Below are 21,135 nucleotides of genomic sequence, written 5' to 3'. Positions count from 1 at the left end.
AACATAATAAAATAACACTTTCCTAACCCGGCTTCGCCCAGGACGTTGATTCACCACGCCCGGCCGCCTTTGTCTCCCCAGTGGCGATGTTCACACAGCAGACCAGTTACTCGATTGAGGCCCAGTCGACCTAGGGGAGGGCCCAGGACCCGTTGAAATAATCGTCACCGGTGGTGGCCGTGAGAGGGAATCGAACTCGGGTCGCCGGGTTCGTAGCGCGGCGTAGCGCTAACCGCTACACTACAAGGCGTGACGGATCCACAGGCGCGGGTCACGTGACAGATGTGACGTCACAGCTCACTTGCCGTGCAAAAAATTAATGCATTATTGAGCTCCCCCCCTCCCCCCCAAAAGCAAAAGTGTATTTTTATAATTGTTGCATGGTGTACAGTTTGGAAAGTACCCACATGGCAAATTTAAAGTTTGTTGCATGTCGGGAAGTAGGCTAAACATTTTGTAACAGACACACATAATCACTACTTTGCCTTTCATATCTATGAAGAATACTTTTATATATTTGAATGTTTTATGTATATATGCAGGATATAGAGTGAGTGGCAGGCGATTGATGTGCACGTCTGTGTATGTGTGTCTGTGTTTGTGTGCGTGTGTCAGTGTGTAGGTGAGTTAGTGTGTGTGTCTGTTTGCGTGTCTGTGTGTGTGTCTGTGTGTGTAAGTGAGTTAGTGTGTGTGTCTGTGTGTATCGGTGCTCATACTCGCTAACAGCACTTGCCCCGACAGTCTGTGGAGGCTTTACCGTGGGTGTGGGGATCTTTGTCTTTGTGTGTATGTGTGTGTATGTGTAGGCGCACAGAGCATGTGCGTGTGTCTGTGTGTATGTGAGTGAGTGTGTGTGTGTCAGTGTGTATATGAGTCATTGTGTAAGTGTGTGCATGTCAGTGTGTTAGTCTGTGTGTGCCAGTGTGTAGGTGAGTCAGTGTGTGTGTGTATTTAACTCCATCAAAAAAGTAACCTGCAGCGCCACACCTATTACCATCATTAGGGGAAAAAACGGTGATCCAATCTCCGACCCCTAGGAACAGGTTTGCAGATTTGCTGAGCATTTCTGTGAGGTCCTGGGGGAGGGGAAATCCCTCAGCCAGAAAGCCATCGTGGCACAAAGTGGGGATAACCCTACTGAGGCTGCGGTGCCTCAAATATTGGAAGAAGAATTCACCCCCTGTGAGTGGCTGGCTGAGGTGCCATCTGTTGAAGAAGTACTAAAGGCGATCCAGAGTCTGAGACCAGGAAAGGCACCGGGCAGAGATGATCTCCCAAGCGAAATGCTGAGGGAGGGTGGCGTTTGTGCACAGATTGCCATACATGACATCATAACAACAGTCTAGACCACTGGCCGGGTTCTGCAGGATTGGAAGGATGCCCTGGTGGTCCCCCTCTTTAAGAAGGGGGACCGCACAGACTGTAACAACTACAGGGGCATCTCACTCCTCAGTGTGCCGGGAAAGGTTCTGGCAAGGATTATTCAACATCGACTTGCTAGGCACGCTGAGGAGAGGCTTGCGGAGCCCCAATGCGGTTTCAGGAAAGGGCGGTCCTGCACAGATGCCATATTTTCTGTCCGTCTGCTATAGCAGAGGTGTGAGGAATTCCACCAAGACCTACATCTCTGATTTATTGACCTGGTCAAGGCCTATGATCCCATCAGTAGGCCTGGGCTCTGGGTTGTTCTTCGTGCTTTCGGAGTCCCTGACCCTCTGCTCACGATCATTAAGGACCTTCATGATGGTGAGCGGGCCCGGGTAAAACTACGTGGCCGGGAGTCAGAGCCTTTCCCTGTACACCTTGGGGTGCGACAGGGATGTCCTCTAGCTCCCACATTATTTTACATCTATTTTGAACACGTAGTTCGTGAAGACTTTAATAGCTCTACCGGGGGAAATTCCATTTGGTACAGATATAATGGGAGGTTGATCGATGCCCGGGTGCGATCAAGGGATGGCTCCTATTGGTCAACCACGTTATGTATGCCGATGATTTGGTAATAGCTGCTCATTCAGAGGAGGAGTTGGATATGCTGCTGAGTCTGGAGCGTGCCACTAAGAGGTGGGGCCTTACCATCAGCCCCACCAAAACTATTCACCTGCCTGAGTATTTTGTACCATCGGACACTCCACCCCCACAACTCCCAATCGGTGATGGGGCAGTAGTGGAGAGAGTGGAGAGTTTCCAATACCTGGGCAGTGTGCTTATGACCAGCTCCAGTTTAACAGCAGAGGTTTCACTCCAAATCAGTCGAGCGGCAATATCTTTTCATCGGTTGCGTAACGCTGTGTGGAAGCTACCTGGTCTGTCGCTCCGCACGAAGCTTCAGGTCTTCTCGGCCACAGTCATTCCTTCCCTTCTCTACGCTTGCGAAACATGGACCCCCCTAATGGAGCATCTTCGCCGGTTAGAAACATTTAGCCTGGCTTGCCTACGATCCATCCTGGGTTTAACCAGGCTAGATTGTGTGAGGAGCTCACAAATCCTTGAAAGATCTGGGCAAAGTCCCATCGGTGAGCTCCTCCGGCAGGCAAGGCTGCGTTGGCTGGGTCATGCCCAGTCACCGCATGCCTAAATAGCTTTTGTTCGGCCGGATCGAGGGGGCTAAACGGGCGTGGCACGGGCTAGAGAAGAGATGGAGTGACGTGGTACAGGAGGACGTGGGGCTGAGTGGACTTGCCGATGACTGGTACCAGCGGTGTCAAGATTGGCCTCAGTGGAGGAGGTTCGTGAACGACGCTACTGGGCAATTGGAGGCAGTCGCCGTCCAACAACAACGGAGGGCGGAGGAGCGACGCACACAACAACGAGCGGAGCGCCGGGTGGCTAAGGCACAGCAAGTTGGCACAATAGGGGGCACAGGTGGAGCATCAGCCACTCATCTCGGTCATCTCAGTCAGTCGACCCGTGGCACCTGCTGGGTCTGCCCCGTGACCTCCTGCCAGCGGGCGTTCGACACTTCACGTGGTAGCCTCAAGGTGCACTTGGCCTAGCACAAGCGTCGTGGTGACGTCACCGCCACTTAGTGGCGATTGGCGGTTGATGTTGTTGTGTGTGTCAGTGTGTATGTGTGTCAGTGTGTGTGTGTGTCAGTGTGTGTGTGTCAGTGTGTGTCAGTGTGTGTCAGTGTGTGTGTGTGTCAGTGTGTATGTGTGTCAGTGTGTGTGTGTGTGTCAGTGTGTGTGTGTCAGTGTGTATGTGTTATTTAACATCTATTTCGACTGCGTAGTTCGTGAAGCCTTCAATAGCTGTACCGGGGGAATTTCCATTTGGTACAGATATAATGGGAGGCTGATCGACGCCCGGGTGCGATCAAGGGATGGCTCCCTATTGGTCAACCACGTTATGTATGCCGATGATTTGGTAATAGCTGCTCATTCAGAAGAGGAGTTGGAGACGCTGCTGCTGAGACTTGAGCATGCCACTAAGAGGTGGGGCCTTACCATCAGCCCCACCAAAACTAAGCACCTGCCTGGGTATTTTGTACCATCGGACACTCCACCCCCACAACTCCCAATTGGTGATGGGGCAGTTGTGGAGAGAGTGGAGAGTTTCCCATACCTGGGCAGTGTGCTTATGACCGGCTCCAGTTTATCAGCAGAGGTCTCACTCCGAATCAGTCGAGCGGCAATATCTTTTTATCGGTTGCGTAACGCTGTGTGGAAGCTACCTGGTCTGTCGCTCCGCACGAAGCTTCAGGTCTTCTCGGCCACGGTCATTCCCTCCCTTCTCTACGCTTGCGAAACGTGGACCCCCCTAGTGGAGCATCTTCGCCGGTTGGAAACATTTAGGCTGGCCTGCCTACGATCCATCCTGGGTTTAACCAGGCTGGATTGTGTGAGGAGCTCACAAGTCCTTGAAAGATCTGGGCAAAGTCCCATCAGTGAGCTCCTCCGGCAGGCAAGGCTGCGTTGGCTGGGTCATGTAGCCCGCATACCCAGCCACCGCATGCCTAAACAGCTTTTGTTCGGCCGGATCGAGGGGGCTAAACGGGCGCGGCACGGGCTAGAGAAGAGATGGAGTGATGTGGTACAGGAGGATGTGGAACTGAGTGGACTTGCCGATGACTGGTACCAGCGGTGTCAAGATAGGCCTCAGTGGAGGAGGCTCGTGAAGGACGCTACTGGGCAGTTGGAGGCAGTCGCCCTCCAACAATAACGGAGGGCGGAGGAGCGACGCTCACAACAACGAGCGGAGCGCCGGGTGGATAAAGCGCAGCAAGTTGGTACAGTAGGGGGCACAGGTGGTGCATCAGCCAGTCATCTCGGTCATCTCGGTCAGTCGACCCGTGGCACCTGCTGGGTCTGCCCCGTGACCTCCTGCCGGCGGGCGTTCGACACTTCGCGTGGCCTCAAGGTGCACATGGCCTGGCACAAGCGTCGTGGTGACGTCACCGCCACTTAGTGGCGAATGGCGGTTGTTGTTGATGTGTGTCAGTGTGTGTGTGTGTGTCAGTGTGTATGTGTGTCAGTGTGTATGTGTGTGTGTGTGTCAGTGTGTGTGTGTGTGTGTCAGTGTTTATGTGTGTCAGTGTGTGTGTGTGTTAGTGTGTATGTGTATGTGTGTGTCAGTGTGTGTGTGTGTCAGTGTGTGTGTGTGTCAGTGTGTATGTGTGTCAGTGTGTGTGTGTGTCAGTGTGTGTGTCAGTGTGTGTGTGTCTGTGTGTGTGTGTGTCAGTGTTTATGTGTGTCAGTGTGTGTGTGTGTCAGTGTGTATGTGTGTCAGTGTGTATGTGTGTCTGTGTATGTGTATGTGTGTGTCAGTGTGTGTGTGTGTCAGTGTATGTGTTTGTCAGTGTGTATGTGTGTCTGTGTGTGTCAGTGTGTGTGTGTCAGTGTGTATGTGTGTCAGTGTGTATGTGTGTCAGTGTGTGTGTGTGTGTGGCAGTATGTATGTGTGTCAGTGTGTGTGTGAGCCGGCGTGTGCTCGGGAAAGATTACACAGACACACACACCCAAACACCCACACAAATGCGTGTGTGTGGCTGTGTGCGCGCGTGTGGAACTTGTGGTTAGCACCAAATCGGTCAGATCGGACCCGGGAACGAATCGAGCCACTCCATAGCTGCCGTGTGTGAAAAGAGAGACAAAGACGGATCGGGAAAGACATCTGACAGAGAGGGGTCGAGCGACGTTAGACTGTAAGTGTGTGTGTCTGTGTGTGTGTCTCTGTGTGTGTCTGTGTGTGTGTGTCTCTGTGTGTGTGTCTGTATGTGTGTGTCTGTGTGTGTGTGTGTATGTGTCTCTGTATGTGTGTGTGTCTCTGTGTGTGTGTCTCTGTGTGTGTGTGTCTCTGTGTGTGTGTCTCTGTGTGTGTGTCTGTATGTGTGTGTATGTGTCTCTGTATGTGTGTGTGTCGCTGTGTGTGTCTCTGTGTGTGTGTCTCTGTATGTGTGTGTATGTGTGCGTGTCTCTGTGTGTGTGTGTCTGTGTCTCTGTATGTGTGTGTGTGTGTCTCTGTATGTGTGTGTGTGTCTGTGTGTGTCTGTGTGTGTGTCTGTGTGTGTGTCTGTATGTGTGTGTCTCTATGTGTCTTTGTGTGTGTGTCTGTGTGTGTGTCTATGTGTGTGTGTCTCTTTGTGTGTGTCTGTGTGTGTGTCTGTGTGTGTCTCTGTGTGTGTGTCTCTGTATGTGTGTCTCTGTATGTGTGTGTATGTGTGTGTGTGTCTGTGTCTCTGTATGTGTGTGTGTGTCTGTGTGTGTGTGTTTCTGTGTGTCTTTGTGTGTGTGTGTCTGTGTGTGTCTATGTGTGTCTCTGTGTGTGTCTGTGTGTGTGTCTGTGTGTGTGTGTCTCTGTGTGTGGCTGTGTGTGTGTCTCTGTGTGTGTTTGTGTCTCTGTGTGTGTGTCTCTGTATGTGTCTGTGTGTGTGTCTGTGTGTGTGTGTGTCTCTGTGTGTGTCTCTGTGTGTGTGTCTCTGTGTGTGTGTCTCTCTCTGTGTGTGTCTGTCTGTTTCTTGTTGTTAATTTGGGAAAGTTTCTCCGCACTTTTTCCTCCCGATAATGTTGTGATCGAAACGTCGTACTTTCTTTTATTTTATTTACTTTCAGTATTTTTCTATCAACGTGACCTTAACGAAATTCGTAGGTCCACTTACAGGCTACACGGGGGATCTTTGTCTTTGTGGGAAACGGTGAGTGTGTTAATGGGTGTGTGAGTGTGTGAGTGTGTTAATGAGTGTGTGTGTGTTAATGACAGTGTGAGTGTGTCAATGACTGTGTGGGTGTGTTAGTGTGTTAATGACAGTGTGAGTGTGTGAGTGTGTTAATGACAGTGTGAGTGTGTGAGTGTGTGAGTGTGTTGATGGCTGTGTGAGTGTGTGAGTGTGTTAATGACAGTGTGAGTGTGTGAGTGTGTGAGTGTGTTGATGACTGTGTGGGTGTGTTAGTGTGTTAATGACAGTGTGATTGTGTGAGTGTGTTAATGACAGTGTGAGTGTGTTAATGACAGTGTGAGTGTGTGAGTGTGTGAGTGTGTTAATGACAGTGTGAGTGTGGGAGTGTGTTAATGACTGTGTGAGTGTGTGAGTGTGTTAATGACTGTGTGAGTGTGTGAGTGTGTTAATGACTGTGTGAGTGTGTGAGTGTGTTAATGACAGTGTGAGTGTGTGAGTGTGTTAATGACTGTGTGAGTGTGTGAGTGTGTTAATGGCTGTGTGAGTGTGTTAATCACTGTGTGAGTGTGTTAATGGCTGTGTGAGTGTGTGAGTGTGTTAATGGCTGTGTGAGTGTGTGAGTGTGTTAATGGCTGTGTGAGTGTGTGAGTGTGTTAATGACAGTGTGAGTGTGTGAGTGTGTTAATAGCTGTGTGAGTGTGTTAATGTGAGTGTGAGTCTGTGGGTCTCCGCGTGAGTCTACGGGTCTCTGTGTGAGTCTATGGGTCTCTGTGTGAGTCTATGAGTCTCTGTGTGAGTCTATGGGTCTCTGTGTGAGTCTATGAGTCTCTGTGTGAGTCTATGGGTCTCTGTGTGAGTCTACGGGTCTCTGTGTGAGTCTATGAGTCTCTGTGTGAGTCTATGGGTCTCTGTGTGAGTCTATGGGTCTCTGAGTGAGTCTATGTGTCTCTACGTGAGTTTATGGGTCTCTGTGTGAGTCTACAGTTCTCTGTGTGAGTCTACGGGTCTCTGTGTGAGTCTACGGGTCTCCCCCACACCCCCACATCGTGTACCCACAGTGCCGGGCCCTTCACGGCTGCTCGTGGTGGCGGAAGATCATCGCTCATCTTCACTGTCGGCAGCGTTGTTGACAGTCGTGCTCCTGCTGTTGCTGCTGCTGCTCTTTCAAGCTCAGTGTCAAATGTCACCACCGCAAATTCACAACTTTCCCCCGTCGCTGCTGGTGGTGGAGATTCCGTTGTGACGGTCGGAAAGGTTCCATGAAGCTGCGAGTGCGAATAGGCGGTGGTAGTGGTGGTGGTGTGGGAGGGTGGGTGGTTTTGGTAGTGGAGAGGGATGGTTCGTGGTGGGGGGGGGGGGGATGTGGTGGTGGGGGGGGGTTGGTGGGGGGGTGGGGGAGGGGGGGAGTTTGGTGGGGGGAGTTGGTGGTGGGGTGGAGGCAGAGGTCGCAACCGGGTACCCGATACCCGTACCCTACCCGATACCCGGCTACCCGTACCTGGCCGGGTACGGGTAACCGTTTGCGACCCTGGTGTGGCCGGGTACGGGTACGGATAAGGAATCAACACCCGTTTGCGACCTCTGGTAGGTGGGGGTGGTAGTGGTGGTGGTGTGGGAGGGTGGGTGGTTTTGGTAGTGGAGAGGGATGGTTCGTGGTGGAGGGGATGTGGTGGTGGGGGGTTGGTGGGGGGGTGGAGGAGGGGAAGTTCGTGGTGGTGTGGGTGGGTGGGTGGCGGAGGGGTGGGTGGCTTTGGTAGTGGAGAGGGATGGTTCGTGGTGGGGGGGGGATGTGGTGGTGGGGAGGGGTTGGTGGGGGGGAGTTTGGTGGGGGGAGTTGGTGTTGGTCGGTTTGGAGAAATTAAACCTTGAACTTCGAACTTTAAAACTGGTTTCACACACACGAATATCCCCAGTGTAGCCTTAACAGACTGACAACAACCAACAACAACAACCGCCATTCGCCACTAAGTGGCGGTGACGTCACCACGACGCTTGTGCCAGGCCATGTGCACCTTGAGGCCGCGTGAAGTGTCGAACGCCCACTGGCAGGTCACGGGGCAGACCCAGCAGGTGCCACGGGTCGACTGACTGAGATGACCGAGATGACTGACACACACACAGACAGTACGCCTTTTGGCGTCATCTGGTCCAACACCAATGGAGACTAGGCTCTAAGAAAAGCTGTCTCGGGTGTGGACCAATCAACTTCAAGGACAGTGCATATCATTATCAGAGTTGTTTCTTTTTGTTTGCATTTTGACTGCTTGTGTTGTGGTTATTGCAAACATGATCCCTTGTATAAATTTGTCAGTTTTTGTACCAGTTGAAAGGGTAAAACCCTATTACTACTACACATACATACATACATACACACAGAAACACACACACACGCACACAGAAACACACACATACACACACACAGAAACACACACACAGACACAGAAACACACACAGACACACACACATACACACAGAAACACAGACACAGAAACACACACACAGACACACACACAGAAACACACACACACAGACACAGAAACACACACACACACAGACACACACACACACAGAAACACACACACAGACACAGAAACACACACACAGACACACACACAGAAACACACAGACACACACAGACACACACGCGGAAAAGAATGTTCACATCCAACGAGCCCGGTGCCGGGCCTCTTCTAGGTCGACTCAGCCTCAAATGAGTACCTGGTGCGGTGTGTAAACATCGACCACTGGGGAGAGACAAAGGCGGTCGGGCGTCGTGCTGGCCACCCACCCCCTCGTGTGCCACGGTGCCGGTAGCCTTCACAGGTGCATCTGCTACTCGCTACTAACAGCACTTGCCCCTACAGCCTGTTAGAGGCTATACGGGGGAGCTTTGCCTTTGAAGTACCTGTTGCGGTGTGTACACATGAACGGCCGGGGCTGGGTGTGGAGGTGGTGGTGGTGGCGGTGGTGGCGGTTGTGGTGGTGGTGGTGGAGGTATTGACGGTGGTGGTGGTGGAAGTGGTGGTAGTGGCGGTAGTGGCAGTGGTGGCGGTGGTAGCGGTGGTAGCAGTGCAGGCACTGATAGTCACGCTGCGTGCAAACTGTCTGTTCCACAGAATGAGTGGTGGTGGTGGAGGTGGCGGTGGTGGCGGTGGTGGCGGCGTTGGTGGCGGTGGCGGTGGTGGTGGCACCATGCCGTGGTTCCACCAGGACCTGACGCGTGTCAAGGCCGAGCAGCTGCTGCTGCAGGACGGACAGGACGGCTGCTTCCTCGTGCGAAACAGCGAAAGCATCGCCGGCGTCTACGGACTCTGCGTGCTGTACGTGCACACGGTGAAACCACGTGGGTGGACTAATCTCCATCTGTTCCTTCTCGCTCCCCTTCCACCACGTGGGTGGACTAATCTCCATCTACACCATTGGAACCTCATTAGCCAGTAAAAAATATGATAATTGGTTTTTTACCCTTCTATCTGCCAACAAAACTGACACCTTTTTTACAAGGAGTCATGTTTGCATAGACCACAATGCCTGCAGCCATAATGCAAACAAAAACATAACTCTGATAATATATGCACTGTCCTTCTGTTCCATCTCACTCCGCTTATACCACGTGGGTGGACTAATTTCCATCTGTTCCATCTCACTCCCTTCTACCGCGTGTGTGGACTAGTCTCCATCTGTTCCATCTCACTCCCTTCTACCGCGTGTGTGGACTAATCTCCATCTGTTCCATCTCACTCCCCTTCTACCGTGTGTGTGGACTAATCTCCATCTGTTCCATCTCACTCCCTTCTACCCCGTGTGTGGACTAATCTCCATCTGTTCCATCTCACTCCCTGTTAAGGCTACACAGGGGGACCTTTGCCTTTGTGTGTGTATTCTGTGTGTATGCTGTGTGTATTCTGTGTGTGTATTCTGTGTGTGTGTATTCTGTGTGTGTGTGTTCTGTGTGTGTGTGTTCTGTGTGTGTGTGTGTTCTGTGTGTGTGTATTCTGTGTGTGTGTGTTCTGTGTGTGTGTATTCTGTGTGTGTATTCTGTGTGTGTATTCTGTGTGTGTGTATTCTGTGTGTGTGTGTGTTCTGTGTGTGTGTATTCTGTGTGTGTGTGTTCTGTGTGTGTGTTCTGTGTGTGTGTATTCTGTGTGTGTGTGTTCTGTGTGTGTGTATTCTGTGTGTGTATTCTGTGTGTGTGTATTCTGTGTGTGTGTATTCTGTGTGTGTGTGTTCTGTGTGTGTGTATTCTGTGTGTGTGTGTGTTCTGTGTGTGTGTATTCTGTGTGTGTATTCTGTGTGTGTGTATTCTGTGTGTGTGTATTCTGTGTGTGTGTCTTCTGTGTGTGTGTGTGTTCTGTGTGTGTGTGTTCTATGTGTGTGTTCTGTGTGTGTGTATTCTGTGTGTGTGTGTGTATTCTGTGTGTGTGTTCTGTGTGTGTGTATTCTGTGTGTGTGTATTCTGTGTGTGTGTGTTCTGTGTGTGTGTGTTCTGTGTGTGTGTGTGTGTTCTGTGTGTGTGTGTGTGTATTCTGTGTGTGTGTTTTCTGTGTGTGTGTGTATTCTGTGTGTGTATTATGTGTGTGTGTGTATTCTGTGTGTGTGTGTGTATTCTGTGTGTGTGTATTATGTGTGTGTGTGTATTCTGTGTGTGTGTATTATGTGTGTGTGTGTGTATTCTGTGTGTGTGTGTGTATTCTGTGTGTGTGTATTCTGTGTGTGTGTGCATTCTGTGTGTGTTTTGTATTCTGTGTGTGTTTCTATTCTGTGTGTCTAATCTGTGTGTGTATTGTTTCTGTATTTTGTATGTGTGTATTCCGTCTGTGTATGTCTGTTCTGTGTGTGTATTCTGTGTGTGTGCATTCTTTGTGTGTTCTGTATTCTGTGTGTGTTTCTATTCTGTGTCTATTCTGTGTGTGTGTGTGTTCTGTGTGTATGTGTATTCTGTGTGTGTGTATTCCGTGTGTGTATGTGTGTGTATTATGTGTGTATGTGTGTATTCTGTGTGTATGTATCTATTTTGTGTGTGTATTCTGTGCGTGTGTATTCTGTGTGTGTATTGTTTGTGTGTGTATTCTCTGTGTATGTGTGTTTTCTGTGTGTGTATTCTGTGTGTGTGTGTTCTGTGTGTGTGTATGCTGTGTGTGTGTATTCTGTGTGTGTGTATTTTGTGTGTGTGTGTATTGTGTGTGTGTGTATTCTGTGTGTTCTGTGTGTGTATTCCGTGTGTGTATTCTATGTGTGTGTGTATTCTGTGTGTGTGTATTCTGTGTGTTTGTATGTGTGTGTATTATGTGTGTATGTGTAGGGGTGTTACGGAGGGGCTGTATACAATGGGATCAGATGGGAAAGAAACACAGTGGGCGTGGCTATGTCGGTGCACGGGCAGGTGCTCCCAGCGACGTCCGCATCGGGCAGCCTGGGGGGCTGACTCGGAGCTGGGATCCCCCGGGGCCCCACCCCTCAACGGGGGGTTTGGTATAAAAGGGGATGAGCCGGAGGGCTCGGGGAGAGATGTTAAGCTAAACCAGTGAAGACCGAAGATCGTCCAGATAGAGCCCTGGACTCCCCTGGATCGCCGCCCTTATCAGGGCCGCACAGGACCGAGCCAGCGGCGTGGTCCCGAGAGCCAGAGCCGGTGCTCTTATCAGAGCTGGTCTGGGACTCCGGGTACCGTAAGCCCGACTTACCAGTGTCGGGCCAGATAGCCTCTCCTAGCCCGTTAGTGGAGGACTAGGAGGTAGGTTAGGCATAGCTAGCAAGTGTATCCCCAGCTAGCCGGGTGAGGGGGCCGATACCCCCTCCAGTGTTGTATGTCCGTGATTGTGCCAACTGACGCGGAATAAATACGTGTGCCTCCAACCCCGGCGTCCAAGAGTCCTCAACGATATTACATCTGGTGACAAAAGTGAACAACCACGAACATGGACACGCGCCGGACAGCTCGAGCCGGGGTACCGGAGGCGGAGGACACCGATGCAGTTGTGGAGCACGAGACGGCTGAATAAGGCATCGAGCAGCCGGGGCCGGATGCATCCACACCGCAGCATTGGGATGGAGGGGATCCGTCGACAGATGGACTGAGGCAGGCTCATGCAAAACTGGCGGAGCTGCTGTATGCTGCTGCCGCCACGCTGGAACAGATCACACGGCTGGGGGCTGGTGGACCGCCACGGGGCGACGACAGCCGACGACCAGTGCGCCTTCCCGCCATTTCGACGGCGCCCGACTTCGAATCTCCCGCCATCGCCGCAGCAGCTGCTGAGGGCGTGGCCGGCCTGAGCCTCGCGTCCGACGTCGGACTTACAGTGGCTGCCGCGTCATCACCAGCGGACAGAGCGTCACCACTGGTTCGACCGGCGATGCCATCCGTCGTTCGCGCCGAATCCGAGCAGAGTGATGGTGACAACGGAGAGCGACCTTCCACGGCGGCCGCTGCGTTGCACCAACGGCTACCTCCACTCAAGGAGTTTGTTGGCGAGGATGGCGACTGGGGCAGCTTCCAGCGGCGCTTCCTCGAGCACCAGGAAATGGCGCAGTGGACAGATGCCGAGGCTCTCTGCGCGCTGCCGGCGCTCCTCGACAGCGACGCCCTCGCCACTCTTACATCGGCGTCGAAGGACAAATGCTCCACGCTGCAGATGGCACTGCAGCTGCTGGCTGCAGTCTACGGACCACCGTCGGACTGCAGGCAGCTCTTTTATGATCGCCAGCGAGGTGCAAAGGAGTCGCCCCAGGCGTATCGTACGAGTCTCCTGGCACTAGCAAAGACGGCCTTCCCACGAATGGACAACGAAGGCGTGGACGCTATGGTAACCGAGAAGATCCTCCTGCTGGCGGACGACTTAGACATCGTCGTCGTGGCACAGGACGACGCAGAAATGTGTTCCCTCCAGGCTGCACGACTCCTCCATGCCAACCTACTCTCGCAGCGACGGAAGGCCAGCAAGGCAGCGACCGGGCCTGCTGTGGCTGCAGCCACACTCCCGGCGGAGGAAATTTGCGCCGTCGATCGTCAACTGCAGCAGAGAGCGGGAGTACGGGCGAGCCGGGACGGGTCGAGCCGCCTCGACCATCCATCGTCGTCGCCAGCGCTCCCGCGCTGTTACAATTGCGGCATCCGGGGCCATGTCGCCTCGAGGTGCCGCTCTCCTCGGCAGCGCGGGACGACGCCTCGACAGGACGCCGACCCTCCTCCCAAGCTCCATCAACATAACCCGGCGAGTCGCGGCACCCCTCATGTTTGGCCCACGCACACACCCGTCACACACTCGCACACCGCAGCGAACAGGGGGCCGACATTGCACACCGTCGCGCCAACACGCACCACTGTGGGGACTCATATCGAACCCAGCCAGTGGTCCATGTTGGCCCATCGCGTTGTGGCCGCATCGTCGGGGTCGTCAGCCGTTGTGGGGCACATTGACGGGGTTGAGGTGCGCATCCTGGTCGATACGGGAGCATCGGCGACCATCATTTCAGAACTAATTTACAATATTCTTCCTGTCCAGAGCCGTCCTTTGCTGCCCGTTAACGTTCCATTCTATGCTGCTAACGGGGGCTCACTTGGCATCATTAGACAAATTCGAGCGCAAATTTGTATCGGTGATATCAAATTATCTGGCCCGATTTTTGTTTCCTCCTCGCTGGCGGTTCCGCGCCTGCTGGGGACGGACTTCCTGGGCAAAATGCCGATTCGTATTTTTATCGACCAGGGCTGCATTGAGCTCCCGTCGGGCCGATGCATGGCGTTTCTGCCGTCCCCCGCTGCGGGTCGGACGGCGTTCGCGACGGTACCGGCGTTCGTCGATAGAACGGTACGCGTACCGCCGGGGGCACAAATGTTGGTGCCTCTTAAACTTCGTCGGCCCTTCGCTAAAGGCATTGGGGACCAGGGGGTTCTGTTGGGGCCGTCTAGGGCCGGGGTTAGCGGACCTCATTTAATTCCGGCCCAGACCATCGTTAAAGGGGACGGGGATCCTTTCATCGCGGTCCTCAATGTGGGGTCGCAGACGGTGGTGGTTCCACAGGGGACCGTGCTTGCTCACACAACGCCGGTGCCCTGTGAGGAACCCGTCGCGAATCACGTAAGCACTGTCCCTCTGCCGCGACCACATTCGGACAGCGATGAAGGGTGGCTCGAGGCGCTTTGTGCGGGATCGACGGACCTGTCGGATTTAGAGCGTCAAAAGCTTAAAACACTGCTGCGGGAATTTTCCGACGTTTTCAGTCGGAACAAATTCGATTTGGGCTGTACTCATCTGCTGCGTCACCATATTGATACAGGTGACAGCGCGCCAATACGCCAGAATCCTTTTTGGTTAAGTCCCGCCGAAAAGGACCATGTCAAATCGGCCGTTGATGACATGTTAGCCGCCGATATCATTTCTCCCTCTACCAGCCCTTGGGGAGCGCCGATCGTCCTGGTTAAGAAACAGGATGGCTCATTGCGTTTTTGCATCGATTTTAGTCGCCTTAACAAAATTTCTGTTGCCGACGCATACCCGCTCCCACAGATGGACGAATCGCTTGACGCCTTGGCGGGAGCGCGATTCTTCTCCACATTGGATTTGCTTTCGGGATTCTGGCAGCTTCCTCTGGACGATGATTCAAAGCCTAAAACTGCATTCCGTACACCGCACGGCCTGTTCCAATTCAACCGGTTGCCGATGGGACTCCACTCAGCGCTGGCAACTTTCCAGCGATTGATGGAACTGGTTTTGGCTGGATTGCAATGGGACTCGTGCTTGATTTATTTGGATGACGTTATCGTCTTTAGCAAAACATTTGACGAACATCTCCAGAGGTTGCGGGCGGTTTTCCTCAAAATGCGGGCTGCTAATTTGAAATTTAAACCCCAAAAATGTAATCTGTTACGCGAATCTGTGCGTTATTTGGGACATATCGTCGGACGCTCAGGTATTGCTACCGATCCCGCCAAAACGCAGTGCGTCAGCTCCTGGCCGACTCCCACCTCTGTGGGAGAGGTCAGGAGTTTTGTTGGATTCGCGTCGTATTACCGACGGTTTGTCGCGCATTTTGCGACGATTGCGAAGCCCCTACACGCTTTGACGTCAAAGGGGGTCCGGTTTCATTGGGGACAGGAGGAGGAGGCTGCTTTCCGCTCCCTTCGGGACGCTCTGGTAAAAGATCCTCCCTTGGTTTACCCCGATTTTTCTAAACCCTTTTTGCTCGACACCGATGCGAGCAACACGGGTATTGGGGGCGTGCTTTCCCAGGTGGTTGACGGCGTAGAAAGGGTAGTCGCGTACGGTAGTCGGGTGTTGTCTCCAGCGGAGCAAAGATATTGTGTCACCCGTCGGGAACTGTTGGCAATTGTCAATTTCATCCAACAGTACCGCCCGTATCTGTACGGTCGGCGTTTCACCGTCCATACAGATCATGCGGCACTACAGTACGCCCTGCGAGTTCAACAACCATTGGGACAATTGTCTCGATGGTTGGAGATTCTCCTGGACTTTGATTTTGAAACTACGTACCGTAAGGGCGTTCGCCACACCAATGCGGACGCTCTGTCACGCATGCTAACCACCTCCGAATGCGCATGCCTCCTGGGGTCGGGACGTTGCAGGCCTCCGGGTCAGATATCCGTTCCGGTCTTGGCGGCCGCCGACGACGCAGCGTCAATGACGAATTCGATCGCACAACAGGGAAAAGATTCCCTGTTGGGGTTGCCTGTCACTGAATGGGGGCGCCTCTAGATGGAGGATACCTCCCTCCTCGCGTTGCGTCGTCGCGTCGGGGGTGCTGGGCGGGGGAGGGGTGATGCCGACTCATGGGAAATGGTCCAGGGTATGCTAATGCATTGGGACGGGAGATCCCATCGACACCGGCTGGTGGTCCCTTCTGGGTTGCGGGGTAAGGTGGTGTGGGCCGCTCATGAGCGCCTCCTCCACCTGGGAACCCAAAAGACCCTCGCCTTGCTCCAGCTTGATTTTTTTTGGCCGGGCATGACAAGGGATGTCGCGGATCTGTTGGGGTCATGCCCTCGGTGTGCGCAACGGAAACCACCAGCACGGGAGTCTAACCCGCCTTTGCAATCTATCAAAGTCTCCAGAGTCAACGAGCTTGTCGCGCTGGATATTCTGGGCCCATTCCCCGCCACCCCCAGGGGCAATAGATATTTGTTGACCGGTGTGGAATACTTTACGCGCTGGCCTATGGCCTGGCCCCTTGCCAACCAGTCGGCAGCAGCCATCGTGGAGGCCTTTGTCCAGGGATACGCCCTGGACAAAGGTGCTCCGGAGCGGCTGCTGACTGACCAGGGCAAACATTTTTCCGGCAAACTACTCCAACAAGTCTGTGAGCTCCTGGGCACGAAAAAAATTCGTACCTCCCCGTATCACCCGCAAACTGACGGGATGGTCGAGCGTCTGCATCGAACCATCACGTCAATGTTGTCACAGCAGGTTTCGGACTCACAGACCGATTGGGACCTGCAAATTCAAGGGGTCTTGGCAGCATATAGAATGGCCCCCCATGCGGCAACGGGATTTTCCCCCTTCTTCCTGATGTATGGCCGCTAACCTGACCCGCCTGTTCGGGCCCAGCTGCAGATCCCCGCGCCGCAGGGTAAAACTAAATTGGCCGACCATGTTATTTTTAATCTTGCTAAATTAACAGAGGCACGGGATGCTGCCATGCAAAATTCCGACCTCCGTCAGAAAGCTAATGAGAGGCTCAGACTGGGTCGGGCGCACGTGCTGCAGTGGAAGCCGGGGGACAAGGCATGGCTGCACTGTCCACAGGTACCACTTGCAACCTCCTCTAAACTGGTGCGGCCGTGGCGGGGCCCTGTGGAGGTGGTTGAGGTTTTGCGGCCTCAGTGCGTACGCATCAAATGGGGGAAGCGGCGGTGGTTTGTGCACCCGTCCAGATTAAAACCCTTCGTTGCGGTACGAATTCCCACTTCACACACGCGTGGCCAAACATGTGGGGGGTCGACCGACTCACAGGGTCCGTCTCCGCTGCTCTCACCTAACGTGTTGCCGGCTGTCCCGCCCCCAGGTGCACCTGGAGTGACGGACTCACGCCCGACAACCCCTCCTGGGGATGCCGAGGGTATTGCGGCATCAAAAAGACACTCACTCGGAGACGGACAGTTGCCACCCGACAGTCCGCCATCCGGGGTTGCCCCGTGTGACGGGCCCGCTGCAAGAACGCGCGCAAAAATGCGCAGACTTTTGCGAGGGCTGGAGAAATGTACATATGTTGTGTTCATTGGGTGTTGTGTGGGTGGTGTGGTTCCTGCACACTGGATTGTACATATGTTGTGTCCATTGTGTGTTGTGTGTGTGGTGTGTTCTTCTACATATTGGATATAGGGTGCTCTTACGGTATTCGTATTTATTCAGGGGGGGTGCGCCGGGTTAATTCTCTTCTTGCTGTTGCGGTTCTTGTTGGTGTTCTTGTTATTGTTGAAACAAAAATTTGTGAGGCACACGCGGGTTCAAGGGGTAAATACACTTTTATTGTTGTTTTTTTTGCAGCCGGGACGGCTGCGGGCTGTACAGGGGGGGGTGATGTAGGGGTGTTACGGAGGGGCTGTATACAATGGGATCAGATGGGAAAGAAACACAGTGGGCGTGGCTATGTCGGTGCACGGGCAGGTGCTCCCAGCGACGTCCGCATCGGGCAGCCTGGGGGGCTGACTCGGAGCGGGGATCCCCCGGGGCCCCACCCCTCAGCGGGGGGTTTGGTATAAAAGGGGATGAGCCGGAGGGCTCGGGGAGAGATGTTAAGCTAAACCAGTGAAGACCGAAGATCGTCCAGATAGAGCCCTGGACTCCCCTGGATCGCCGCCCTTATCAAGGCCGCACAGGACCGAGCCAGCGGCGTGGTCCCGAGAGCCAGAGCCGGTGCTCTTATCAGAGCTGGTCTGGGACTCCGGGTACCGTAAGCCCGACTTACCAGTGTCGGGCCAGATAGCCTCCCCTAGCCCGTTAGTGGAGGACTAGGAGGTAGGTTAGGCATAGCTAGCAAGTGTATCCCCAGCTAGCCGGGTGAGGGGGCCGATACCCCCTCCAGTGTTGTATGTCCGTGATTGTGCCAACTGACGCGGAATAAATACGTGTGCCTCCAACCCTGGCGTCCAAGAGTCCTCAACGATATTACATATGTGTGTATTCTGTGTGTATGTATCTATTCTGTGTGTGTGTGTATTCTGTGTGTGTATTCTCTGTGTGTGTGTATTCTCTGTGTGTGTATATTCTGTGTGTGTGTATTCTGTTTGTGTATTCTCTGTATGTATTCTGTGTGTATGTTTTTTTTTGTGTGTGTGTATTCTCTGAGTATGTGTGTATTCTGTGTGTATATTCTGTGTGTGTGTATTGTGTGTGTGTGTATTCTGTGTGTATGTGTGTATTTATTCTGTGTGTGTGTGTATTCTGTGTATGTGTGTGTGTACTCTGTGTGTGTGTATTCTGTGTGTGTGTGTTTAGGCATCAGAACGTGGTTCACAGCTACAGGATTCTGCCAGATGAAGATGGAATGCTCGCGGTTCAGGTCACCCACTCACCCACCCACTCACCCACTCACTCACCCACACGCTCACTCACCCACCGACTCACCCACTCACTCACCCACTCACTCAATCACCCACCCACTCACCCACCCACTCACTCACCCACTCACCCACCCACTCACCCACTCACTTATCCACTCACTCACCCACTCACTCACCCACTCACTCACCCACTCACTCACTCACCCACTCACCCACTGACTCACTCCCCCACCCACTCACCCATCCACACACTCACCCACTCACTCCCCCACCCGCCCACTCACCCACTCACTCACCCACTCACTCACTCACCCACTCACTCACTCACCCACCCACTCACCCACCCACCCACCCACTCACCCACTCACCCACTCACTTATCCACTCACTCACCCACTCACCCACCCACTCACCCACTCACTCACCCACTCACTCACTCACCCACTCACCCACTGACTCACTCCCCCACCCACTCACCCATCCACACACTCACCCACTCACTCACCCACACGCTCACTCACCCACCCACTCACCCACTCACTCACCACTCACCCACTCACCCACTCACTTATCCACTCACTTACCCACCCACTCACCCACTCACCCACTCACCCACTGACTCACTCCCCCACCCACTCACCCATCCACACACTCACCCACTCACTCACTGACTCACTCACCCACTGACTCACTAACCCACTCGCTCACTCACCCACTCGCTCACTCACCCACTCGCTCACTCACTCACCGACTCACCCACTCACTAACCCAGTCACTCACTCACTCACCCACTCACCCACTGACTCACTCACCCACCCATTCACCCATCGACTCACTCACCACTCGCTCACTCACCCACTCGCTCACTCACCCACTCACCCACTCGCTCACTCACCCACTCACCCACTCACCCACTCACCCACCCACTGCCTCACTCACCTACTCCCTCACTCACCCACTCGCTCACTCACTCACCCACTCGCTCACTCACCCACTCACTCACCCACTCACTCACTCGCTCACTCACCCACTCACTCACCCACTCACTCACCCAGTCACCCATCCTCTCACTCATCCACTCACTCACTCACCCACTCACCCATCCACACACTCACCCACTCACTCCCCCACCCGCCCACTCACCCACTCACTCACCCACTCACTCACTCACCCACTCACTCACTCACCCACCCACTCACCCACCCACCCACCCACTCACCCACTCACCCACTCACTTATCCACTCACTCACCCACTCACCCACCCACTCACCCACTCACTCACCCACTCACTCACTCACCCACTCACCCACTGACTCACTCCCCCACCCACTCACCCATCCACACACTCACCCACTCACTCACCCACACGCTCACTCACCCACCCACTCACCCACTCACTCACCACTCACCCACTCACCCACTCACTTATCCACTCACTTACCCACCCACTCACCCACTCACCCACTCACCCACTGACTCACTCCCCCACCCACTCACCCATCCACACACTCACCCACTCACTCACTGACTCACTCACCCACTGACTCACTAACCCACTCGCTCACTCACCCACTCGCTCACTCACCCACTCGCTCACTCACTCACCGACTCACCCACTCACTAACCCAGTCACTCACTCACTCACCCACTCACCCACTGACTCACTCACCCACCCATTCACCCATCGACTCACTCACCACTCGCTCACTCACCCACTCGCTCACTCACCCACTCACCCACTCGCTCACTCACCCACTCACCCACTCACCCACTCACCCACCCACTGCCTCACTCACCTACTCCCTCACTCACCCACTCGCTCACTCACTCACCCACTCGCTCACTCACCCACTCACTCACCCACTCACTCACTCGCTCACTCACCCACTCACTCACCCACTCACTCACCCAGTCACCCATCCTCTCACTCATCCACTCACTCACTCACCCACTCACTCACACACTCACTCACCCACTCACTCACTCATCCACTCACCCACTCACTCGCCCACTCACACGCCAGCCCGCCCGCCCGCCGTGATGATAATGCAGATGATGATGCTGATGATGATTGTGGTGATGATAATGCAGATGATGATGCGGATGAGGATGATGATGATAATGCTGATGTTGGTGGTGATGATAATGCAGATGATGATGCTGATGATGGTGGTGATGATGCTGGTGGTTATGATGATGATGATGATGCTGATGATGCTGATGATGCTGCTGATGATGCTGCTGATGATGCTGATGCTGCTGCTGATGCTGGTGGTGGTGATGATGATGATGCTGCTGATGCTGGTGGTGGTGATGATGATGCTGATGGTGGTGGTGGTGATGATAATGCTGCTGATGCTGCTGATGCTGGTGGTGATGATGATAATGATGATGCTGATGCTGCTGCTGCTGATGCTGCTGCTGCTTGTTGTTGTTGTCTTCAGGCGTCCCAGGGTGTGCAACCCAAGCACTACCGCGCCCTGCATGAGCTCATCGAGAA

At 53.7% G+C, this 21,135-nt stretch overlaps 1 protein-coding gene across 1 annotated transcript in view; it reads left to right on the top strand.

Moving 5' to 3' along the window:
* Positions 1-4,997: 4,997 nt before the first annotated feature.
* Positions 4,998-21,135, top strand: part of LOC144952417 (phosphatidylinositol 3,4,5-trisphosphate 5-phosphatase 2A-like) — a 71,782-nt gene continuing 55,644 nt past the window's right edge. The window contains exons 1-4 of the mRNA XM_078882813.1: positions 4,998-5,143; positions 9,232-9,435; positions 18,571-18,634; positions 21,080-21,135. The exon at positions 21,080-21,135 is cut by the window's right edge and continues 92 nt beyond it. Coding sequence (XP_078738939.1) covers positions 9,233-9,435; positions 18,571-18,634; positions 21,080-21,135 — 323 coding nt within the window. The 5' untranslated portion in view covers positions 4,998-5,143; position 9,232. The remainder of the gene's footprint in view (positions 5,144-9,231; positions 9,436-18,570; positions 18,635-21,079) is intronic.

Source organism: Lampetra fluviatilis, chromosome 67 (assembly GCF_964198595.1).
Source record: "Lampetra fluviatilis chromosome 67, kcLamFluv1.1, whole genome shotgun sequence".
NCBI lineage: Eukaryota > Metazoa > Chordata > Hyperoartia > Petromyzontiformes > Petromyzontidae > Lampetra > Lampetra fluviatilis.
This window is presented reverse-complemented; position numbering and strand designations above follow the sequence as displayed.